Source organism: Engystomops pustulosus, chromosome 8 (genome assembly GCF_040894005.1).
Source record: "Engystomops pustulosus chromosome 8, aEngPut4.maternal, whole genome shotgun sequence".
In the NCBI taxonomy this organism is placed as follows: Eukaryota; Metazoa; Chordata; class Amphibia; order Anura; family Leptodactylidae; genus Engystomops; species Engystomops pustulosus.
In genome coordinates, this window is record NC_092418.1 from 87641309 (window position 1) to 87668018 (window position 26710).

The 26710-nt window shown below is 40.7% G+C and overlaps 1 protein-coding gene across 2 annotated transcripts in view; it reads left to right on the top strand.

Annotated features, from left to right (window-relative positions):
* PDE11A (phosphodiesterase 11A) overlaps positions 1 to 26710 on the top strand; it is a 372295-nt gene that overhangs the window by 293313 nt on the left and 52272 nt on the right. Inside the window, exons 14-15 of one of the 2 annotated variants that reach the window (XR_011849439.1) lie at positions 2945 to 3035; positions 21131 to 21245. Coding sequence is in view for 1 of the 2 variants with exons in the window: in XM_072121624.1 (XP_071977725.1) it covers positions 2945 to 3035; positions 21145 to 21245 (192 nt within the window). In the remaining variant the exon portion in view is untranslated. The remainder of the gene's footprint in view (positions 1 to 2944; positions 3036 to 21130; positions 21246 to 26710) is intronic. The other variant, XM_072121624.1, reaches the window with a different exon arrangement.

Sequence of the window (26710 nt, forward strand, 5' to 3'; positions counted from 1 at the left end):
TTCCAAAAAATCAGCCTTTTCAAAAGGAATGAGGTAATTTTTACATGTAGTTGTAGAATAGTGTGCAACATGAATTATTGTAGTGACTCCTGGGTTCCCAGTCTACAACTATATGGAGGACAGTTTTATTATTTAGCTTAGCTTAGAGTAGGGTTACAGATGGTTGGGTAATCTACTTAGAGTTTCTTTTTAGGTATTAGATAACAAAGTAATATTTACATACTTGCCAACAATCCCCTACTTGCCAGAAAGTGAACAGGTTGTGTTATCATCAATTTATCAAGTTGGTAAGCAGAGGCAAAGCTTGAAGAGGTTGGGGGTCAATGCAAAATCTCTACCAGGTTCTCCAACTATAATGTATTATTTAAAGAACTCTTTATATGGGAAAGAGATACCAAACAGGGACCCCACAAAGACTTTACTCCTCTACTGGACTATGTACGTATCTGGCACCTGGGTGCTGGAGTGTGCGGAGTCCCCTATATAAAGGCTACATTATAGTTGGGGTCTTTTCCAGTTTACTTCACTGCCCCCACCATATTTAGCTGACTTGCTGATTAAATCAGGATAGTACAGCATTGCAGGACCTCCTCCAGGGAGACTTACTCTATTAATTTCCAAGCATAATCTCTTATACTCCTTTCTGGAGAATGAAAACCCATCTTGTCATCATAGGCTGAGATCCAGAAGTGAAATAGTAAGGTCCATAAATCTCTTGTGACAGTCCAATCCCATTCTCCACCCCCTCTGCAACAATTCTCCATTTCATAATTACATTCCTTCCTTCTTCCACTGCCACATTTTAACCGTTTGTGCCGCCAACCCTTCACCCAATTATTGTCTACACCACTATAGTGTTATGGAGTTGGCTGGGATTCCAGCATTGCTCAACCAACCTCATAGAACAGAAGAAAATGAAGGAGACCAGAGCTGAACATGACAAATGACCCCACTCATCCACAAACACATCACTGTTAACCTTATAAAAGAAGAAGTTGTAGATGGTGTTCCCCCTTATTATTTATTTCCTGGGTGTTTTGCTATTTTATTTATGCAGTTATTATATAACATGTCAGGGAAAATGTAACTGATAAATGGTTCCCTGCAGTGGACCCACTGCTACTAGTCAAGAGTCATCTGTAAAGTAAAGTTGGTCATAAACCTTAGATAACTTTAACATCCAAATGTATTTCTCCTAACCCCATCCACCAGAAACTAGTATGCAAATGTTAGACACCCTCTGGATGCTAATGTCTGATAAGAAGAAGAATCCCATCTCACCCAATCCTTCTTTAAAAGAACGTTGGTATAATCTCTTACCCATTAGGCCGTCCAATCAAAACCTTTTAGTTCAAATGGACCTATACAGTACTTATGTATATGGTCACCTTAAACTGAATCTAGCAGCAGTTTTGACCATATAGTGCTTTCTAGCGGATAAGGAACATGTAAGGTTATAATTGCAGAGTCTCCCCATAAACTTTGCTAAATTTTGTTCTGATCCTCATACCTCCCTATCCTGCTAAAAGTGGTCACTGCCATAAGGGAACACTGTAGGAATGGTGGTACGTGGGTATGTTTTCTGCTGCTGGAGTGTCTTTCTTTTGTATCATTCCTTTATTGTTTAATGAGGAATGGAAAAAGCAAAAAGCAATAGTCATAGAAAAAAAGTAAACATAACTAAATATTTTAGGTGCATGTCAACACTAAAGTCATAATAAGACATAGAAAAGAGCATTGTATCAACACCAGAGGGTGCAGAGAACACTCAACCCAAGAAGGAAGCTGATCCCAGTAAAAAAATAAAATGTTAAGTAAAGATCTTGAGATTCAATCGTAGTAGGAACCTATGTCGTGGGCAATCATGTAGGAGTGAGCGACTGCCGCCTGACCTGAGAGTGTGATTGGAATAGTCGGATGGGGGGGGAGAAAGTCAGAGGAGAAACAAAGTTGGGAAGGGAATGTGCAGTCAGGGAAAACATATAATGGTGCAGGGCATATGACCAGACAAGAGGAAGTGTCTTGCTAAGAGTCCGAGCCAAAGTTGACATTCAAAATCTCAGAAAACCTGTTGGAGATAGTAGGAGGTCTCGTGGATTTCCACAGTGTATGGGTCAGCGACCTAGCCGCAATTAGCATGAACCCTATAAGGGAACGTCTGACCTTGGCATGCAGGAGGGGCAATAGTGAGAGCACCGGGACCGGGTCATTCTCACTGCAATGACCCATTAAATCAGATTAGGTCGACCACACGCCGCCAAACAGCCTGCAAATTACAGGACATTCCCACCAGATCACCAGGTCAGGAGGGATATGTTGCCCACAGTTTGGTAGGGACTCAATACTAATGTCATATGATCTTTACATTTGTTTTCTAAGATTTACCAATGACAGATAGAGTGGAGATCTCATTGCCCTGAAGACAATGTTTTAAGTTTAAGTTCCCACGCAGTAGCGTAGGGAAGATTCATGTCAGCCATCTTGTCTAGAGCAGGAAAGAAGTGTGGATCCCTGTGTGAGAGTACAAAATTAGTGGGTATCCTGTCCTAAGAGGCGCAAGTTGTCTGCTTTTTGGATGTTTATTTGTCTTGGGCACTATTATGTGTTGCTCTTCTCCAACCATTGTCATGAGATAATCCATATTCTGATCAATCGTAATACACACCTCATGTGGTTATGCAGATACATTATAAATCTTACAAGTGCCATTGTTAGCTACTGTCATTTTGGTTAGGATGTGATTGTTCTCCTGCAGGTGATTGTATCAGTATTCAGACATGTTACTATCATGGCCGTGCTGTGTTGTCTTCTTCTCTGCAAGGTCAGTGAACACTGAGTCATCGCCTGTCACTTCTCCGCCTCTTCTAGATGGATGAAATCAGTGGGATACTGACATTGTATGACACGGTGACAAGTGTCATTGTGCTGATCTCTTCTCTTTCAGAAGCGGCTCAGCTCTGTCTCAGCTCTACGGAACGTCAGCCACCTTGGAGCATCATCATTTTAACCACGCTGTCATGATTCTTCAGAGCGAGGTACACAGATAATTGGGAAGTAGGGAGACGTTTCATAGAAATAAACTGTAAGTTGGCTCATAGTTGAACTTGTGAACCGGTCAGAATTCAGGGATCTGGGATTACAGCTCCGGTAATATTCAGTTTATTCCAATTAAACAAAATAAACATTGTTATACTATATTTTTTGTATTTAATGATGTATTTTTGTCCACCACAGTCCTTGCCACTGTTAGAGATTTTTATCAAGGGCCTAACGGCCCTTACTTCATGTTGTACAGTGACCTTCTAATTAACCCTTTCATGGTTGTCCTGGTACCAGGAACTGGAACATAATACCAAGACACGTCAGTCTCTTAGTGTATGTAAAGATCTTCTCCCGTTTAATATCTCAAATGCATAATAAAAAGACAGAAAAATCAGCATTGGTGGGCGTGACAAGGAGATAAGGTGCTTGGATGCTATAGGCTTAGTTTAAATGTACTACAACCGCTCTTTAATACTTTCTACAAAAAGTTAATTAATTGTGCTCAGTTCTCAGGGACCTTGTACACAGATAAACGATATTGTTTATGTTATCAAAAGCTACAAAAAGTACTGAGAATGTCTCCAGAAGATAAACAATGCTAGAGAGCAAGATGAGAAGGAGAACAATTATGTATAACAAGTGTCAAGGAGAAATCCTTACAGGCAGATCTTAAATAAAAAAAAGAACTGAAGTTTGAATTATGAATTTAACTGGACAGTGCTTTGACCCCCAGCGTGACCCCTGGCTAATACTTAAAATGGTGGACAGTAGTCAAGATGGCGTCCGAAACCAGTGCAATCTCCTTAACACCCCCATGAAGCTTTCCAGAATTTCTGTAAACCCTCTTAAAGCTACAAGCTTGGATGTAGTTGCTGGGTAATAAGTGAAACAAGTGATGTCACCAAACGCACTGAGGCCATTGTGTAATTGGGGACACTTCAAGTCCATCCAGGAGTCCCAGTGAATCTATAAGAAGGCCAGGAGACACTAAAACAACCCCTGCCTTGTATATGATGAGACGCGTAGCTCCCAACTTTCCTCTCTCTTTTTTCTAAACCATGCCAAATGCTTGGCCATTGCCCCACCCACAAGAATAGTATAATATCAACCTTAATGCCCCATTCCTGTAGACAACCCCCCCCTATGGACCCATATAATATCTCCTAATGCTACTTGTCAACATATAATACCTCCTCTTTAATTATATCCTCCATTTACATTTGGTTACCATACTTTTATTTATCTCCCCAAACTTATAATGCCTGAGGTTTCTGTACTCCTACCCCAACCTCTCCTCACATGGTGTGGCCTCCTGTTTTCCACCCCCTCATATTGTGGCCCCCTGTCCTCCACCCCCTTCATATTGTGGCCTCCTGTCCTCCATTTTCCTCATATTGTGGCCCCCTGTCCTCGAACCCCCTCATATTATGGCCTCCTGTCTTCCATTTCCCTCATATTGTGGCCTCCTGTCTTCCATTTCCCTCTTATATTGTGGCCTCCTGTCTTCCATTTCCCTCATATTGTGGCATTCTTCCCTCCATTCCCATCATATTGTGGCTTCCTGTTCTCCATCCCCCATCTTACTCATAGTGGAGCCTCCAGTCCTCCATCCCCCTCATATTGTGGCCCCCTGTCCTCCATCTTACTCATACTGTGGCCTCCTGTCCTCCATCTTCCTCATTTTGTGGTCTCCATTCCTCCATCCTCATGCTGTTCCCCCCTGTCCTTCATCATCCTATTGTCCCTCTTCTCCTCCTGTTGGTGGTATTAAACAAAAAAAAACTTACTTACCTCACACCGTTCCCCTGCAGCACTCCCACTTTCACTTCTCCCGAGCTCTGAATGTGAGAGGAGTTGACAGAGCCAGCCGAGGGGAGGAGACATTCTCCCAACCGCCCTCGGTGGCAGGACAGCGGTTGTCCCACCAAATCCGGGACAACTGGGAGCTATGAATGAGAGTCAGGCTGTCGCTGACAAGCATCTCTCTACTACAGAAGCTGCACAATCATTGTAAGGATGTAAAGTACATCAATGCATGATTACATGCGACCTGTCAGAAGCAGAGGTGCTGTTCACCAAAACATGTTCCTTTTTACACCGAGAAACTTGAGTAGGATCAATTTTAACTCCAAGCCCAGATTGGGAAAAAATGATATAATCAGGGATAAGTTCCCTTCCAAGTTTGATATAGAAGTTTCCTATAGACTATAGATTACACCCTTTTATAGGGATTGTTAGAACTTCTGGAAGTGGCTGCTTAATTGTTGTATTTTCTTCACTATGAATGGTTTGCAATGTAATTTTTTTTGCCTACGGCTGTGTTCTCTACAGGTGCTTTACTTTTCTGGTCCACCAGATGGCAGTGAAACATTTTGTATTTGTGAGGTCCACAGCTGACTTGACAAAGAATTTATCTAATAATAATAATCTATAGCGCCGACATATTCAGTAGCGCTTTACAGACCACGGGGGACATATACAAATAATATAAGACATTACAATAGAATAATAAGAATGAGGGCCTTGTTCACAAGAGCTTACAGTCTATGATGGCAGCACATCAGACCTGTAAGGCAGTTAGTAAAATATTACTAATAATTGATAGTGACATAATTTGGTCTATGGCCAGTAAGCAGGTAAGTGGCTAGTTATTTCAGACCCACAGCAGTTTGTAATGATGCTCCTACGACATGACACTCTCAGGAGAATAATACACACTGGGGCTTATTTATGGGTATTTAAGGGTCACGGATCGTACTTTCATCTGACTGTTCATGGTTTTCAGGATTTGCGCCGCTGGGACAGGTATTTAGCAGGGGATCGCTTCCATGCAACAGAAATTGGGGGATAGGCCGTAGGACGATCCAACAGACTCGGAGTGAGTGCGGGAATTAACTTTCAATTTGTGTCGCAAGACAATGCACTTACATGCACCGGGAAGAAGAAGGTGAACTCCGGCGGACCTGAGCGGGGAAGCGACACATGCAGGAAATCAGGCGCAGGATCTAAGTGAATCGCACCAGAGCGCACTATCATCAGAACATTGCACTTTGGATGAACTCCTTGACCGGGTCAGTATATGTGCCCCACAGTGATGTCACAGTAAAAGATAATACACACAGTGATGTCACAATACAGATATAATATGCACAGTGATGCCACAGTATACAGATAATACACATTGTGATGTCACAGTCCAGGGATAATACACAGTGGGGCACATGTATCATAGTTTCAGCTAGGCAAATTGTCAAATTTTAACGACTTTTGACGTTTTTGCGCCATTTTTGGCACAATTCTGCACCTGGTCCAGGGCAGGTGCAAAGGAAGTTTTTTTCCCATGGACCCGATTAACATGTAAATTGGAATTATTTCACATGCTTTAACTGTTTAACATTTTGCACAGTAACCTCTTTTGTCAAAATTCTTAAATTTTTGCTTTTTTTCTAATTGGTTACTTCTAAGGGTGAGGTCACACATACCGGTTTAATTGCGTTTTTAATGCATTTTGAAACTAATTACAACGACTGAGGAGAGGTGATTTACCTTATTTCATTACTGTTAACATTTGGGTTTATAAAACGCAATATAAACGCTACGTTAACGCATGTATTAACCTTGCGTTTACTATGCATTTTGTAAATTCAAATGTTAACAGTAATGAAGTTAGGAAAATAACCAGTGTGTTTTCCATGTGTTTGTAGTCTGGCAAGTAAATTTCCTTATGCAACAATCCCCAGTCCATTATTACAACCTGCAGTTAGCTTAGTTGGACACTAGATGGCAATATTTAAATAAAAAACGATCCTATTGTTTCCACTGCACTTGCCTCAGTTGGACACTAGATGGCGCTGCAGATTGAGAATGAAACAAAAGCAGTAATAATCCCTTCCACCTTCTAGTGCAGTACCTGGTATAGAATATATAGTAATGGATGATGGGGAATACATTTCTGAATATAAACCTAAGACATGTATTTACCCTGCAGATTATTTATCTGTGAGATGAGGTCAGTTTAGAGGCATCACACAATAAACCTGAAAAGCCATGGATACATCTAATGTATCAGTGTCATTTCCTACATATTGATATAAAATGGCCAATGACAGCGCATAGGACCCCTGTACATAAACTTGTATTCACATCGATCATCTGTCTATTTATCTATAATATATTCTCACCGTACAGAAACATTTTTTGTCAATATTATCTGATATTATTTCTCTTTCTGAATTTTTTTTCTGAATTATTCAATGTTTTCAATACTATACATTATAGATTTATTGCTAATATTACTGCCTTTTCTTTACTCTTTGTGTTTGATTTCTCTTATTTGATTATTTTTACATATATGATCATGTTACTGATTAATTGAGACATTTTTGGTAATATTTTTTCATCATCAATGAAGATCAGCTAGTAATTTATAGACTGCTTAGTGAGCACAGAAGCCAAAAGCTGAAGATCTCCAGCTGCAGTGTAAAGCATGGGGGGCGAGTCAGGTTACAGACTGGCTGCTGACTACTGGAAGCTGCTGTTGCAGATCATATCAATGCTAGGGATCAGCAGAAACAAGCAGCCAGCACCAGAGATAATGAAACCTTGCGTTATCCCAGGTGAGAAGTGCAGACTGGGGTCTCTGCAATCCTGGGGTGCACCAGCCATGATGCAAGTTGAGCCTCTAGCCTCAGGCAGCAAGATGGGGGGCAGCATCAGAGCTGGCAGTCACTTGCTACAAAGCAGAACTAGACACTTAAAAATTGTGTCTCTACGCACCAGATGTCAGCACGGGTGTGAAACACAGCACGGAGAACCCACTTACTAAAACGTACTACTGGATGGGGTGGAGGGAGCGCGCTTCTATAGCTCAGAAAGTTCAGGTTCACCCACTGCTGCTTCTATAGCTCTCCCATCATTAGGAGATTCCAAATTTTATTTATATAAGAGAAAGCATGAAAATCCAATCCAACATACAGGAGGAGATGGATAGTTTTGTGAGAAAAGATTCCATATAAACTTTTATATATTCAGTTATATCTTTTCTCGTGATGATTCGATGTAGTCATTGGGGAGGTCCTATCAGTGATTGACAGCAGGTGTTTACGAGGGTTAAAGGAACACTCCAGTGATAGATAATTCATTGAATAATAATAATGATTCCTTTATTTATATACACAGCGCTGTACCGAGTCCATGGTAATACCTGGTGCAGGGCCAGATGGGAGGAGCATGACTCCATTTCATTGTATTCCTAGAACCTGGAGTCATGCTCCTCCCCTCAGAACCTATATAAGATGTAATTCAATGATTCCGCTGTGACTGTGAACTGAACTGAACAGCAAAATAATTTGCTGAGAAGTAAGAAGCACTGGGGGTCATTTACTAAGGGTCCGATTCGCGCATTTTCGGCGGGTTTCCCGTATTTTTCCGCTTTGCGACGTTTTTCCCTGAATTGCTCCGGGATTTCAGCGCACATGATCAGATTTCGGCGACGGGTTGCATGCGACGGAAATCGGGGGGCGTGGTATTTAACAAAAAAGTGTCGCTTTTACACGCACTTACCTGCACCAAGAAATAGAAGGTGAACTCCAGCGGACCTCGGCGCAGCAGCGACACCTAGTGGATATCGGGCGCACTACCTTAGTGAATCCCGACTGGACCCGAATCAGCGTCGGAGAACCCGCCGCTGGATCGCGACTGGACCGGGTAAGTAAATGTGCCCCACTGTCTACTAGGTATTTTCATGGTTACAGGTCATTCAGTAAAGTAAAAGCTGGGTTTTTCATCCAAATTTTCACTTATGTGTGACCAAGTCTGGTTTGAAAAATCCATAAAACATGTCCCAGTCACAATATAGGCTTACAGTTTTGTAAAGATAATCAAGCCAATAAATTCCTGGTTGTACCGGATGCTACCAGCAGAGGGCAGCAGTATTGTCAGTCAGCATGTGCATGTCTCTGTATGTTATGGGACACTGCACGTTCACTATTGCACCGCAAGCACCAGGTAAACTGTATGCATAATTTTTTAGACTATATACAGAAGACTTGAGAAATTTTCCAATACATATTCTTTCCACAGACTGTACAGTGCCCATAACTTAGAAGTGGCACAGCTTTTTTTTACATTAGAAAACTTCTTTTTAATATTGTTGTAAAACGTAAAGGTGTTGTCCACGTTCAGCAAATAATTGATATGGTTTGTGTAGTGAAAAATTATATAATTCTCCAATATTCTACAGAAAGCTTCATTATTTACTTCCTGTTGATAGATACTGCATGGTCATGTGATGTCACACAGGTGCACGGCTCATTATATCCCTGGTCATGTGATGTCACACAGGTGCACGGCTCATTATATATCCCTGGTCATGGGATGTCACACAGGTGAGCGGCTCATTAAATAACCCTGGTCATGTGATGTCACACAGGTGCATGGCTCATTATATATCCCTGGTCATGGGATGTCACACAGGTGAGCGGCTCATTATATATCCCTGGTCATGGGATGTCACACAGGTGCACGGCTCATTATATATCCCTGGACATGTGATGTCACACAGGTGCACGGCTCATTATATATCCCTGGTCATGTGATGTCACACAGGTGCATGGCTCATTATATATCCCTGGTCATGGGATGTCACACAGGTGCATGGCTCATTATATATCCCTGGTCATGGGATGTCACACGGGTGCATGACTCATTATATATACCGGGTCATGTGATGTCACACAGGTGCATGGCTCGTTATAACACACAGTTCTGATTACTGTAACAAGCTGTGCACCTGTGTGACATCACATGTCCATGGAACGGTTTTTATCCATATGAAGCATATTAGAAAACTGTATAACTTTTCATTTTAATTTACAATTATTTGCTGAATGTGAGATCTAACAGAACTCATTGTTTTGGCTGTTGTGTACCTGTGTATTGAGAGCAGGAACAGATGGGTGAGGGTCCTTCTCTGTATTAAATTTGGTGGCTGGTTTTGATGTCCATGGGGCCCCTAAGAAGACTTGGGCCCTGGGCTACTGCCCTAACCGCCTATATAATAATCCACTGCTGAGCTCCAGATCTTGTTGTAAATGTCTACATCTTCTGAATCCAGTTGGACCCCAACCTCTGGACAGGATGTATTTTTCGGATGAATTCAGAGCAGTCTTTCCGGTTACAACTATAAAGCTTCTATCTTATAGATAGACAATTAACAAGCGATGGAGAAAGTTCTTAGAAGTCTCGAAGGTTAATAGTTTGCCATAAAATGGTATAAAATGATCTGTTGTCTATTGACTGGTTGCAGGGGATTTGTGCTGAATCTGATTTCCCCATAGAGGGTGTTTTCAAGATTCAGATAATTGCTGCTTATAGGAGGATTGATCCTGGTAAAGAAGTTTCTAGGGCAGAGATATTGATGACTTAGCCTTAGACCATAAGATCAATGGGGGCTGGAAGCAATCAGTAGTTTGTAAGCAATGTGTCTCTTCACTGCTCGCCAAGCACAGCGCCTATGTTGTATAGTGGCTGTGCATGGTATTGCAGCTTAGCCCCTTTCACTTGAATGAGATTGAGTTGCAAACTGGCCTCAGGCTGCAATCCCACTTTCCGTTTTTGGATGCAATTTCTGTTTCTATTATTGATGCTTTTTAGATGCTGCCATGTTATGTTTATTACCATTAAACTGCATGTAATTTCCTGTCATAAACAAGACAGTATAGGAAATTTCTGGACTCCAGTCGCACTATTTTAATTAAAAAACTATTTTTGCTAGCGTCTATAAACAAGAAAGTGTCTATTACATAGAAAAAATGCTTAAAAAAGCATAAAAAAAAAATCAATATGGGAATTAACCCCTTAAGATGAATATAACATGTATCAATATCACAAAATTGCACAGAATGTCACGGAACTTAAATGAAATAAAGTGAATAAAAATTAACAAATAATAAATTAAATAAACTAAAATATATATTAAATACACTAAAATATATCCAGCTAAAACTATAAATATTGTAAGTGACTATAATAGTACACGCAGAGGAAATCGACATCAAGTTGACAAAAATAATATGAAATCCTTAAAGAACATCTACCACCAGGATGAAGGATTGTAAACCAAGCACACAAGTCTTTTAAAATTCTGCAAACGAGCCTAATTAACAGGTCCATTAACACCTATGGAGCCTGGAGCCCCAAAGGCTCATTTGCATCATTTTAAAAGCCTTTTTATCTTAAAAACCAGGGCATAGGAAGATAAAAGAAGTTCACCTTCTTCTTCTCGGTGTATGTAAGTGCATGGCTTGCAACACAATTTTTAAGTTAAATCCTGCGATTTGTCCGAATCCGTCGGATCATCCGACGGACCGCCCCACGATTTTTGTCGCATGAAAGCCGACATGATTGTGCCAAAATCCCATTGCATGTGCCAAAAATCCCTTTTAAATCCCTGTGGCAGCGGTGCGACGAAAGTGCAGTCCGCGGGGCCCTTAGTAAATGAGCCCCTAGATGTTTTTTTTTTTTACTTTACCTTAATATAATGAGAAATGCAGTGACCGCTAAGCGCCACGAGGGGGCAGCGTCTTGCATTGCACAGATAGCATTTTGCATTATGACAGTCGGCCGTGATATTTATCTGCAGACACTTTGTAGTTTTTATTTGTATCCGTCTTATTACGTCTTGAATATCTCTCTGCCTACACATCGCATACTGTTTTTAATCGTCGCCGGGATCCTTTTTGTTTCCATTCTCCGCCATAGACTCGTAAACATCCAGTTTATGCAAAACCGCTTCAGGGAATCAAATGGCTGAGAGTTGTTTAGTGCAAATGTTCCAATTGATTTAAAACAGCGACACCGCCACCACGGGCTGATAAAAGTAGGAATTTACATAGATAGCAGTGGGAGCAATGCATCACACAAATAAGAAGCTAATAGGACAATACATTAGTCTGTAGGGATGCCGCGTTAAACCGACACTTAAAGGAATGATGTGTTTTACGGCTGATCGGATATGTATTCCCAGTATGTAGAGCTGCGCTCCTAATGAAGTGTCAGGGCTGGACTGGTGTCAGCATCTGGGCTCCAGCCAAAGGCCCAGGCAGCAGCCAGGGACCTACAAGCTGGATGTAAAGCCTAATGTTCTACTGCTATGGATATCATGAGACCGCCGGGCGTACGGGGAAGCGAGACTATTACAGGTGCACTCTGGGACACTGCACCGTATATTAGGTTTTAAAAACGTATCCCTCTTATAGTATCTTCTGGTAGCTCCTATTATATGGCATCACCCTGTGCTTCTATTATTTGACATGATAATGGGATCTAGACAGACCCCGTCTTAGTTGGTGCAGCCTCAGGACCTGTTAATGTGATAGATTTCTTCCCATTTCAATGATGGAACATAGAGAGGTAGTAGAGAACCTGTCGCCTACTATTACTCCACTAAACTAGCAGCACCCGGTCCATATCTCCAATTCTGTAGCTCACAAAACCACAAGCCTGATGCAGTTTGAAAGATGAAATTGGCTTTTTTTAATATGACACCAGAACAATGGTTCTATCTGCTATGGAGCCTAAGATATAGACATTTAAGGTGATGAACCCACCCCCTCCCCTTCCAAACTTTGCACCTGACTCATCTCTAGCAAAAGATGACAGTTTTCTGCTCTTTTTCACATGACTTTGGAGTGGATTATTTATAGGTAAACAGGTGAGATTTTACATAGATTAAGGAATTCTAAAAAAGGACCTGCTGTCATTGGGCCTGGACCAACCTGTCTGTGTCTTAAAGGGGTTGTGCCAATTTTGCATGTTATCCCTTATCTACAGGATAGGGGATGACAATCTGATTGAAGGGGTGTGACTGTTGGGACTTTCACCGATCACAAGTATGGGACCCCTACTGATCACAATTCTCACTATTTAATAGAGCAGGAGGTCCAGCATGCATCCTGCTTCTCCATTCAATACTATGGAAGCATCAGAAATTACAGAGCACAGTGCTCGAGTATCGCTAGTACTGCTATTTTGTCCATGTGAGTGCCCGAGACACCTCAGCACTGTGCTCAGCAATTTCCAATGCTCCCATAATATTAATGGTGCATGGTGCTGTTGATCTGTAAAGCGTTGTGGAATATGATGGCGCTATATATAAATAAAGGATTATTATTATCATTATTAGTATGCACATCCTGCTACTCCATCAATTAATGAAAACGAGGGTCGGTGGGGACCCATTCTCGCGGTCGGTGGATGTCCCAACAGTCAAACCCCCTCAATCAGATTATTATAGAGGATAAAAAAACAAATATATTATGTGTCATAATCATGTGCACACTGAATACCTACACCCTCCTGTACATACAGGGTGCAGACTTACCCTCACACATTACAAAATAAAAATTGAAAAGGTAAATTACATTCATTCCCATTGAATCCAGAGGAGTTTTTTTTTTTTTAGTTTACCAATCAAAATTTAAATACACGATGAAGTGAAGACCCCGAGCGGGATGTGTTTCTACATTTTAAAAGAGATTTATATATTGCAGCAGGCAGAGAACGTTATGTTGTAAACTACTTTGCCTTATGTTGTAAAGGGCGATTCCAAACCCAAAAGGCTTATTTGCTGTCATATTTCACTTTCATAGCCCCAACATATTGGCCAACACAAATTGCTCTGAAAAGAACAAACTGCTTTCCAGAACTCAGGATTTCTGTGGGGCAGAATATTCGGATGATGAGAGCCCTATTTAAAGGGATATCCATGCCGTAACCCTGTCTCTATCATATTCCATCTAGTCTACTGCCATCATGTTATAGAGCAGGAGGAGCTACGGAGATTGAGACATAAATTTATGGAATTATTAATCCTTAGAGGACCCAGCTCTTTTCCGTTTTTGTGTTTTTGTTTTTTTACTCTCCATTTTCCAATGTTCATAACTTTTTTATTATTCCCTTTTCAGAGACAAACAAGGGCTTGTTTTTTGCAAGACAGTTGTACTTTTTAGTGTCACCATTGAACATTCCATGGACCGTGTGCAGTTGCACCATTTCCTAACATGCTTTCACTGTACAGTCCACATCCTCTTTATTTTTTGGATCAGCGTAAATACACCAATGACAAATTTATTGTTTTGTTATTTCATAATTCTTTGAAAAATGTCAAAATGTTGAAAAAAGAATTTCCCCACATCGTCATTTTCTGACACCCATAGAGTGGCAATTATTAATAGTACACACAGGGTTCGCTATTTTGGCACACTAATTGTGGGGTAAGTTAGAATTGGATGTGGATCAAGGGCTTAATGAATTGGCGCACAACCAAAAAGTGTCTAAACTGATCATTAAATAACAGCATGTAATGTCAATCAGCTGCCTCTAAAGCCAGAAAAATTTTGTCATATATCAAAAGTGTGATGGACTCTCAGGTTTACCACCGTACAAGGCATTGGTTCGGCCTCACCTGGAGTATGCCTTCCATTTTTGGGCACCGGAACATAAAAAGGAGGCCCTGGAGCTGTAGAGGGTACAACGAAGAGCCAACTATGAGGAAAGATTAAAACAACTAGATTTATTTAGTCTGGAAAAGAGACGACTAAGAGGGCACATGATTAATTTATATAAATATATGAATGGTCCATACATAAAGTACGGTGGAAAGTTGTTCCAGATTAAATCAAATCAAAAGACGAGGGGGCACTGTCTCCGTCTGGAGAAAACAAGGTTTAATCACCAGAGGCGACAGGGCTTATTTATTATGAGAACTGTCAATATGTGGAATAGCCTGCCTCAGGCGCTGGTCACAGCAGGGACAGCAGAGAGCTTCAAGAAGGGTCTAGATGCCTTTTTACACCTAAATAACATTGATGGTTATGTTATATAGAATTGTTTCCCCTAAATCCCTTCCTCATTCCTTCCCTTCCTTGGTTGAACTTGATGAACATGTTTCTTTTTTCAACTGTATAAACTATGATACTATGACTATGATGTTGATATAGAGCTTGGTATAACAGCTTTTTCTTGGTCCAATTTTGCACAAAAAAAGTGTTGGGTACATAGAAGAGCAGGAAAAGTATTGGGAGGCCAAAATCTACGCCCAAATGGAGCAACCAAAAAAATTTGAGTGTGGGAAATATTGTGGCACTAACACATCAAAAATATGGCGCACAAGACAAGAGAAAAAAAAACTAGCGGAAAGCCAAAAATAAATGTCCTCCATAATGTTTTCATACTTTGGTGTACAGAGCTGTGAATGTGGTCAAGCATTTCATTGATACCATATTGTGAACTGTATGAAGTTTTGATCACTTTTGATCTGATTTGTGTACAGCCCTGTGCCATATGGTGACACATACCAAAAAAACACTCAATTAAAAATCCTAACTATTTGAACACATGACTAAGAACCGGCAGTGTGTGAATCCTCACCCTAGTGGGCGGGACTATTAAATAACTTGCGTATTGGCCCCATAAAAATAGCCGAAAATACAACAGAAAAATCACACAATCATGTAAGGGGTTTTGGAAAAACACATTACATTAAGAATACAATGAAACGTCTCCAGTAGACCACCCCTTTAAGAAGACCCGACCCATTAAAGACTGTTTTATCTTCCTATTATGCTCCCTTTCAGCAGACCACGCCTTCAAATGTCCAATATCCCGTGCAACATTGGGCGGTCTGCTCAAAGAGGTTGCACTCTATTTTACTTGTAGTTATTTTGATACATTTTTCATTCCTAATATCTAATTATTGACGCTGTGTCCAGCAATCGTAATTTGATCATTGTACAACATATTCGGAGGCATTTATTATTGGGTTTACGGCAGTTTTTTGGTGGCCGAATGTTTTCTTTTTGTTTGCAATATTTATCCACAATTTAGCTTATTTTCCAACGCTTATTTAGCTTTTTTTTTTTTTTTTTTGGCACTCAGTTTGGGCGCAGCTCTTTACTCCCGATACGTTTAGTGCACTTCTAAGTTCCTGGCACTTTTTTGGCCGCAATTTTGGGTGCAGAATAAGATCAACAAAAAGCAAGTCTAACAACTTCAAAACCCCTTGATGAATGTGGTTTGTGATTTCTGACGCTCATCTGTTCGCCAAATACATTAAGGTCGTGCACCACAATATAACATCACAGTGCAAAACACTACTAAAATTGGGCGCCAAAAATAATAAATACCCCCCAATGTGTAGTAGTCTTTGAAGCAAGAAAACAAGTGTCTGCACTGAGCCAGTCTCTCCCATTCCCTTACACTCACTGCAGCTCATTGGCTTCATGTTGGCTGCAAACTCAGACCCCAGCGCTCAATAGCATTAATAAAAATTAATGAGGTTGCAAGAACATTTGATAAAAGCTGAACTCTTAATGTTACTTGAGAATTAAAAATACTACAGTGCAAAAAACAAACAAACCTGGAATTGACATTGATCGTGGCATCTGGGTTTCATTGCAGATTGGTAAATTGGCAGCGGATTTCTACATGGAAATTCTAATTGTTTTGCTCGGCTCCTTCCAGCAGCAGAGAGGCAGAACTCTTAGCGACTTCGTCCAGAATATATTTAATTTTATCAGCATCCTTTATTCGGCCTCGGAGATTCTGATACAGAATTAGTTACGATGTGCGCCAATAGCTAATCTACCGAAATGGAATTTAGAGTAGCACAACTGGGGCGCATTAAATGTATAGTTACTTCTTTGTCTGTTTCATCTGGATTTTATGCTCTAAAACTAAACTGAAAATTGAGGGGGTTAAATGGTATACTTCACCAAAGCAGTATCTATCTATCTATCTATCTATCTATCTATCTATCTATCTATCTATCCACCTACCAGGATCTATCTATCTATCTATTTTTTCTACGGAGTGCTGCTTCCATGTATGGAATTCATATCTATCTATCTATATCATATATATCTATCTATCTATCTATCTCATATCTATCTATCTATCTACGTACCTATCTATCTATCCACAAAGAAAAAGGCAGCACTCCAACACAGGTAGATTGAAGGTGAAAATGTGGTGTCTTTATTCCATCGTGAAAAGTGACAACGTTTCAGCTCGGTATGAGCCTTTCTCAAGCATTGTGTATAATGAATAGGGTAGATATTTAAACAAAAAAAGGAAGTCACATCTTTATTTCTTCAATGTAAAATACAGGACATCATAGCACGTGCATAAGGAGTAGCGTCCAACCGAGTGCGTTTGACAAAAAGTCTTTGTCAAAGTGTATAGTGCCTTCAGATTACACAGCACTGCACAGAGCTGTCAAATCGGTCCCTGTCCCAACAGGGCTCACAATCTAATAGACCTACCAGTATGTTTTGGAGTGTGGGAGGAAACCGGAGGACCCGGAGTAAACCCACGCAAACACAGAGAGAACATACAAACTCTTTGCATATGTTGACCTGGATGGGAGTTGAACCCAATGTGCTTGAAATGCTGATTCATGCATAATACAATACAATAAAGTGTAATTGTCAAGTCAAATCTGTAAATATACATCACAGTAGTTAGAAAATGGAGCTGACCCCCCCTTGATTCATGTGTGGTAACAGTCCTGTAGACGTGCTATGTGGACGGTTTGTATTACTTTATTGTTGGAAAATTTAATAAAAATACAATTTAAAAAAAAGAAAATGTAGTAAATTGTAATTTACCAATATATTTTTCTGACACAACTTGTGTCACACACTTAGACCCACAAAAAGCAAGTCTACCAAGTCCTATAACACCATCAGGATTGTGCCTGATCTTTTCAGACACTTTCTGCCGAACGCTAAATTATTAAGCCTTTGCAATACCATCTAAACTCACAGTCTAATAAACCGCACAAATAAGTGCGCAAATGATAAATGTGCCCCAATCTGGAGTCAATGAAAAGGGGCCCATATGTCCAGTCCGTAAATAAATAGTGCATGCCTTATTTTTTTTTGGATCTCAGGCCGCACATGGTTAAAAAATATATTCCTTTGTGGAAGTAAATTAAATAAATGTCAGGCTTCTTGCACATAACCCGGGTGTAGCACGCGGCCGGGTGGAGAAAGGAGTGAGCGCTCCTCACCCTTCCCCTCTCCATGGAAAGCCAAGCGGCCACAACTCAAATTGGTCCAAAGATAGGACATGCTCTATGTCTTGCGGTGAGGCCGCCCGCCTCATACACATTGCAGTGGGAAATATGGCCATTCAAATGAATGACAGTATACTGCCCGTATAAAATAAAAATATATATTTGCGTGCACGGGGCCATAGACTGGATACGTATATCTGGGATTCACTCTTGTCATAATAACAAACTGATGTTACAATTTGATGTGCACAATACAAATGTGATTTCAACGGAATCTTCACAATAGACCCATGGATTGAAGTGTTATTACATAGCATTCACCACTAGGTGGCATAAGAGTCAAGGCGTTGAGCGGGTCATGTGCAGGAGTTATGGAGAAATCATTGGCAGAAGGAATGATGTGGCACAGGATACTGAGGATGCACAGCAGATTTATGGAGGCCGGATCCCCAGTATCATTCTCTGCTGCCAGTGACAGTCCTGCTGCTGACTTTCACACATTCATATGTCTTCGTTATTGCTTATTTCTCACCTGTTATATGAGGACATCCCCTCTCTACCTTCCCTATCTTCTAACCGTTCTGATCAGAATATACATTATCTACATTTATAATTTCCCAATATCCAATACTGTATGTCCACATGTTACTGAAAGACCTGATGGAAGAAGGGGGGAGAAAAGGATTGATGGCCTGTTTTATTGGCGCACAAGGAAGCAATGACTCCTGTAAATGTGGCCTGGGGTCTCATTAGGAGCCAGCGATGCTTGAGTGGTCTTACAGTGTTAGGGCTGTACATGAAGTAAGTGACCCTAAACATTGTGATGTGTGTGTTGGTCTAGTATCTATCAGTCATCGCTCTACCATCTATTTATAGATCCGTCCATGCGGCTGTCGTTTATTTATCAAGTATTTGATCAAATATTATTTGTTTTTAATGAAACTACAAATAAAAGAAGCAATGATAATAATAATAATAATTGCCCATAAAAATGACACAATGGGGCAGATGTATTTCGTGGGGGGTTTTTGTGCTGCAAAAGTGTATTGTGTCATTTATAATGAGTTTGCGCCAGAAAGAACAGATGTTTCCGACTATCCCGACTCCTCTGTCTTTTTTTGGCGCAAGTGGGCGTGGCCTAACTTTACCACTTTATCTGTCACATTTATGTGTATTTTGTTGCCATTTTTTGGCGCAAATTTTGGCACATGATAGACCAGGAAAAAAATGGTCAGAGAGCAAAATTAAGGCGCAGCCCGTGTAAGATTTTGGCGCACATCTCATTGATGTCGGCATTTTTATGGCGCACGACTGATTACCGTCTACCCATTATTTACTTATAGCCATGCGCCACTTTAAAACATCGGGCTGTGCTTTCCAGAGACTGATCTCCGATGCCAACAGTCGTGCTTACGCCAGAATTAGTAAATCCCCCCCAATGTATCCGGGTCTCCCATGAAGCCTCTATGCTCCTTTGAATACCTACACAACTTGCAGTACAGATGGATCCCAGGTAGAGAGAGAAGGACAAACACTATAAAACATTAATACAAAACCCTACGTATTATCTCCTGGGTTATGGTATCAATATTATGAGCCCCAGAACTCTAGAATAGTTCCATAAGATGCTGCGTGGTGTGACCTGCTTCTATAATGATTTAGGCTGAGTTCACACCTGCGTTTGGCAGGTTCCGTCCCCCCTTCCATTATAAAAGTACAGCAGCCAGTGTCTTTTTTGGGGGGCTACTATAACAGAATTGTAACACGCCTGACAATTCCTGGACCATAGTTTCGGGACTGTCAATGAACATTTTGTGGTATATCCATTCTGGTTTGGAAACCTATACTAATATGGTATTTACACATATGCACCAAACTATTTCTATCCACTTAACCTTGAAGGACACCTCCACAGTTTTATTTTAGGGGCAGCACAGTGGCTCAGTGGTTAGCACTACAGCCTTGCAGCACTGGGGTCCTGGGTTCAAGTCCTAGTAGTTTGTTTTTTCTTTTCATGTTTGCGTGGGTTTCCTCCGGGTCCTCCGGTTTCCTCCCACACTCCAAAACATACTGGTAGGTTGATTAGATTGTGAGCCTCATTGGGAACAGGGACTGATGTGACAAACTCTGTGCAGCGCTGCGTAATCTGTGTGTACTATATAAATGAAGGAATTATTATTAATTATTATTATCTTACCCAGGATGGAAGAAAATGGGGAATAACAAGTGCTTCTAGAATATTTATTTATATCATATTTCTATTATACAGACCTGAATGTAGACATAAGAATTCTCTCCTATTGTTCCATATGACTGTGTTTTTAGTCTGTAATCATTGTCTTATTTTATTTGTTTGTGTCTTCCATGATTAGTAAAGCGCTACTGAAGATGATGGCTCCATATAAATAAAGATTATTATTATTATTACTTACAAATGAGTCTTCTATAGAGTACACAATATTCTAGAGACCTGAGCATGGACATGAGAATTTATTTATAAATGTGATAACTACTGAATATTTTGGAATTTTTGTAATATTATACATGAGAACTAATGAGTTCAGTATATGAATAGCAAAAATAATATTAAAAAGAACTGAATATGGACATGAGGATTTACTTAACGTAGAAATTATAGAATAACTAATATCATAAAGTATTATGGACAGTCTTTAATACAAAAGAGACCTGAACATAGATATGAGAATGTAATTATAAATTCAAGTAAGTTCTATATAGCATAGTTTTTAATTTTAAAGAGACTTGAGTATGGACATAATGGAAACCAATCAGAGCTTAGCTTTAATTTTATATACAGCTGTGGGAAAATGAAAGCTGAGCTCTGATTGATTGCCATGAACATCTACAATAGTTCAGCTCTAAGAGACTTATGATAAATCTCCGAAAGCAAAGTTTTAAATAAAAGTACGTGTTAATGTACATGTCAGACATGTATCACTGTGTCTATCAGCAATTTACTTGCCTGTATCTTTAGTTATTTATTTTTTGTAGCTTTTGTGTTGCAGGGCCACAACATATTTTGCAACTTGTCCTCCAAGCAGTACAGCGACCTCATGCAGCTCCTGAAGCAATCTATTCTCGCCACGGACATCACGCTTCATTTTGAGTATGTATGCACTTTGTTGTGTGTTTTTTATTTAGATTTTTTTTTTTGTTTCTATTAAAAAAAAAATTTTTTAACCTTTTTATTATTATTAAACATCTTTCAGTACTTCATTTTGAAAGACAATTTACTTTTAGAAAAATGTATGAGCTCCTCATACCAGAAGGTGGCGCTGCTGAGCAGTTTTTGATTGACCTCATAGGCGTAAAATGTAAAGAAACCAGAAATGCATGTAATATAACATGGTCATGTATATTACGAAAGTAAAAGGATAAGTAAAAGGTAGTGACTTAGTCCTCATGTACATTTGATTGTATCGCAATGAAGCAGTGAGATACCACTTCTGTCTTCTCTTCAGGCTGTCCCACATTAAATTATAGCCGTATACTGTACTGTATGTACCCAGCTGGATCAGATATCGGGTCATAGGGCCTCATCTAATATTGGTCGCGCGGTGCACTTTTATCGGACCGTGCACGTTCTTCATTGCCAAATCGGCTTGCACAGGTATTTAAGAAGTGTCTGTGAGATTATTGCGCACTTGACCCCGCTGACCTCCATCCACACAAATTAGGAGCCGTGTCATTGGACTGATTCGGACCGAGCGCCGTATTTAACTTTCAAATTGTGTTGCACGCCCTATGTTAAAGGTGCACCACAAAAAACATGGTGAACTCTGTTGGACAATTGAGGGGAAGTGACACATTCATGATTTCAGCTGCACGATCTTAGTGAATCGCCGCACGCAGCATTATAGATGGACAATGCACTTTCTGTGAACTCGAGTGACCTAGTAAGTAAATGTGCCACATAAGCTTCAAAGGGGGTTTCCAGAGGTCGAAAAACATGGCAGCTTAGTACCAAAAATAGCTCCTCTCCGGACCTGTGGTATTGTGTGGTATTGCATCTAAACTCTATTTATCTCTATACAGATGAGCTGAAATAGCAGTACAAGTCATACGCAGACCTCCCAACCAGTCCTGATCCATACACATATACAGGCAGTCCCCGGGTTACGTACAAGATAGGGTCCGGAGGTTTGTTCTTAAGTTGAATTTGTATGTAAGTCGAAACTGTATATTTTATAATTGTAGATCCAAACAAAAAGATTTTTGCCCCAGTGACAATTGGAGTTGAAACATTTTTTGCTGTAATGAGACCAAGGATTATCCATAAAACTTCATTACAGACTCCTTACAGCTGATTATTGCAGTCTGGCACTATAGTAAAGCATTCAGAAACCTTCATCAGAGGTCAGAGGGGGCAGAGGGGTCTGTCTGTAACTATGGGTTGTCTGTAAGTCGGGTGTCCTTAAGTAGGGGACCGCCTGTATAGGAGAAATCGCTCTATGTAATGAGTATGCTATACAATAACGATATACACCTGATAAGCCAAAAAAAAGCCTCTCCGATATAACAGAAAATATCAAAAAAAGGAAAGAGAGGAAAAAAGAAACAAGGCTATAAACAACCAAAATGTAGGAATAATCTTTATGAAATATAGAAAAACAGTAAAAAAATATCTAAAATCCGTATATCTCAGAAAGAGCAAATGCACGGCAGGTAATAGACCCAAAATGAAAGATATATGTTACAATAGTGTGAAGGCAATATAGCCATATACAATGTGGCCTGATCTACAATGAAGGAGTCAGACTCACATACATTAATGGACAGTACATGCAGTGTAAGCGGCATGAAAAACAATACAGCCTGAATAACACTGAAAGAGTGAAACTCGCAATAGTAAGGAGATAGATGCCAAACCGGGGTACAGGCAGTGCGAGAGGCTGGAAGGACAATCTATGACCTGGCGTGCAACCCCAACGCGCGTTTCAACCGCAGCAGATCTTTGTCAAAGGAACCATCCAGTGTGTTTTTTTATTTTACGGTAGGGGCACAAGAGGGGGAGCTGCAGGGGGTACACAATAACAGGGGGAACTGCTGCAGGGGTACACAATAACAGGGGAGCTGCTGCTGGGGGGCACAATAACAGGGGGGTGCTGGGAGGCACAATAACAGGGGGAGCTGCTGCAGGGGGTACACAATAACAGGGGAGCTGCTCCTGGGAGGCACAATAACAGGGGGAGCTGCTGCAGGGGGTACGCAATAACAGGGGAGCTGCTGCTGGGGGGCACAATAACAGTGGGAACCTCTGCTGGGATTACAAAATAACAGGGGGAGCTGCTGCAGGGGGTACACAATAACAGGGGAGCTGCTGCTGGGGGGACACAATAACAGGGGGCTGCTGCTGGGGGTGACACAATAACAGGGGGGCTGCTGGTTGGGTTACCCAACAACATGGGGAGCGGCTGCTGGGGGGCCACAATACACGAGGATGCTTCCATGTGAGGGGGGCATAATAACAGGGGGGACTCCTTGGGGGGTCACAATAAAGGGGGCACAATAAGATGGGAAGCTGCTGAGGGGTACAATAAGAGGGGGCTTTAATATAAGAAGGAAGGGGGGCTTAACATCAGAGGGGCTACAATGTGACAGGGAGCTGGTGGGATGCAATGAGAGGGGGAGATGGAAATTATACTTTGTGGGAGTGGAGTGAGGGGCGGAGCAAAAGGCGTGGCTTAGGTAAAATACATTTCCATGGCGCACATAGCATCTTTTGTCCCTCTTTCTCTCCAACAAATGTTGGGCAGTATGCATGCGTGGAGCTGTTTTTGGAGAACACATACATGTTTTTTTCCCTTTAACCATTATATACATATGTCGTGAGTTTAAAGTCTAGGATCAGGCACAGTACCGAAATAACACATAAAGGTTTAACAAATTAAAGAAACTTGGTGTCAGAGTAGACAAAATATTCTTGGCTAATGTTCTGTTAAGTATTGTTGCCCCTGTATTTTTAGAGCATCTGAAGAAAAACCTTCTATAAAAGTCACTACAGTAGATTCATGCATAAGCCCACATCCAACCATCCCCAATGTATCCCCTTAAGAATGACACAGACACAGATGTTAACTTAAAACTCGTGGAGTGACAACAGGGAGTCGGCCACTGCTTTATTCAATAATTTAACATTTTAACTCCTACTCATAGAGTAGCAACTTTAATAACATATTTTAACCATAACCACCAGATTAAGGGCACCTGAAATGCCAGCCTCGTTAGAGGGCATGTAGGTCCTCACCCCCAAAATAAATCCGTGTCCATAGAGAGGGAGGGAAGCAATCCAGGAAAGAGGGTGAGTGACATCACCAGCCCTCTTTTAAAGTATCAGCACCACCCCTAGACAGGGTCTACATACTCTCCACCCCCCGTCACGTAGCCACCAAAACCACCCCCCAACCACTATTCTTAAAGGGAATGTAATATTAACCTCTGGCTAACCCTACACCTGCCTGCAGTCCTTAGCCCAACGGCTATACGCCTAGGGGCTTGCAAGATGGTTTAACTCCTTTACTTTAGAAATACAGGCGGTCCCTGGGTTACGTACAAGATAGGGTCCGGAGGTTTGTTCTTAAGTTGAATTTGTATGTAAGTCGAAACTGTATATTTTATAATTGTAGATCCAGACAAAAAAAAAATTTGGCCCCAGTGACAATTGGAATTTAAACATTTTTTGCTGTAATGGGACCAAGGATTATCAATAAAGCTTCATTACAGACACCTTACAGCTGATTATTGCAATCTGGAACTATAGTAAAGCATTCAGAAAGCTTCACCAGAGGTCAGAGGGGTCTGTCTGTAACTATGGGTTGTCTGTAAGTCGGGTGTCCTTAAGTAGGGGACCGCCTGTAGTAGTAATATTAGGTTATACATCCACAGTATTCTGTGTTTGTGAATGTGTTCACTTTTTACAAAAATGTTGTTGAAAATGTAATTATAATTCACTTCTCAAGATGACTTCTGCACTCTTGATACCTCCCACATAGCATTTAACACATTTAAAGGGGTCGTATCAAATTTGACTCATATCCCCCATTCAAAGGATAGAAGATAACAATCTGATTAGTGGAGATCCAACTGCTTGGACCTCCCCAGATCAGTGACTGCTTCAGCTTGCATCCTGTTGCGCCATGCAATACTATGGAGGCTTTTGGCAATTGCTGAGCAAGCACTAAGGTATAATAATAATTATTTATTTATTTATATAGCGCACACAGATTACGCAGCACTACACGGAGCTTGCCAGGTGACTCCCTGTCCCCAATGGGGCTCACAATCTAAACAACCTACCAGTATGTTTTTGGTATGGGAGGAAACCAAAGGACCTGGAAGAAAACCCACACAAACATGGAGAGAACATACAAACTCTTTGCAGATGTTGACCCTGGGACTTGAACCAAGGTCCCCAGCGCTGCAAGGCTGTAATGCTAACCACTAGGCCACCATGCTGCCCTATATCCTGCATTCCCATTTACTTTCTTAGGAAGAGCCGCAATTTCAACCACTCCCTTAGTATTGAATTGACCTACTGCTCCATTCATTTTTGAGAACAGAATACCTTGTGATTGTTGGGGGTCCATTCTTATGTTTTGTGGCAGTATCAGTAATAGGACCCCCACCTGTCATATAATTATCATGTAGATGGGGGATAACAATCAATCTTGGTATAACCCTTTACAAATACTTTTCTGCTATGGAAACTTTTTGATGTTTACAGACAGTCCCCGGGTTATGTACAAGATCGGTTCTGTAGGTTTGTTCTTAAGTTGAATTTGGATGTAAGTCTGAACTCTATATTTTATAATTGTAACCCCAGCCAGAATTTTTTGATCTCTGTGACAATTAGATTTTAAAAATGTTGGGTTTTCTTAAGAACCAGGATTAACAAGAAATCTTAATTACAGGCAGCATTAATAAATGTTGTAGCTGTTTATTGTAGCCAAAGGCTAAAGTACAGAAAATTACCAACATCAAGAGGTCCGTTTGTAACTAAGGGTCGTCCGTAAGTTGGGAATACCCCTTTAAGCCTTATAACTAACTCTATAATAGGCACCTAAGCTTACAAGGTCAAAGGTTGGCTGTGTTATGATCAAATCCAGCCCTTAGCACTTCTGTTTTATATCTGACACAAACACTATGCAAGAATTTACCGTATAGTCAATACTGACCTTTCCTCTTGGCTGCTTTTCTAAGTAACATTATTTTATGATATTGTGTCACTAAGTGATATGCTATGTTTAGTCACCAAGTGGTTGTGTTGTATATTGCAGCCTTTCAAGGATTTTGCAGGTATTGAATGAAGTGATTAACCCCTTAGTGACGCGGCCTGAAAAAAGCTCTAGTGACTGGGCATTTTTAGCAAATTTTTCACATGCGCCGGCTTAAGGGCCAAAATTTTTTTTTTGTATGCTCCCTTAAAATTTTTTGTGCTGTTTTTTTTTTGGGGGGGGGAAGGGGGGGCACATACAGCTAGTTATAAAGGTAATAAAAGTTTAAACATTTTTTTTTTTCCTTTTTCATTTGGGGTTAAAAGTGGAAAAAAGGCTTGTTTTGTTCATTTTACTT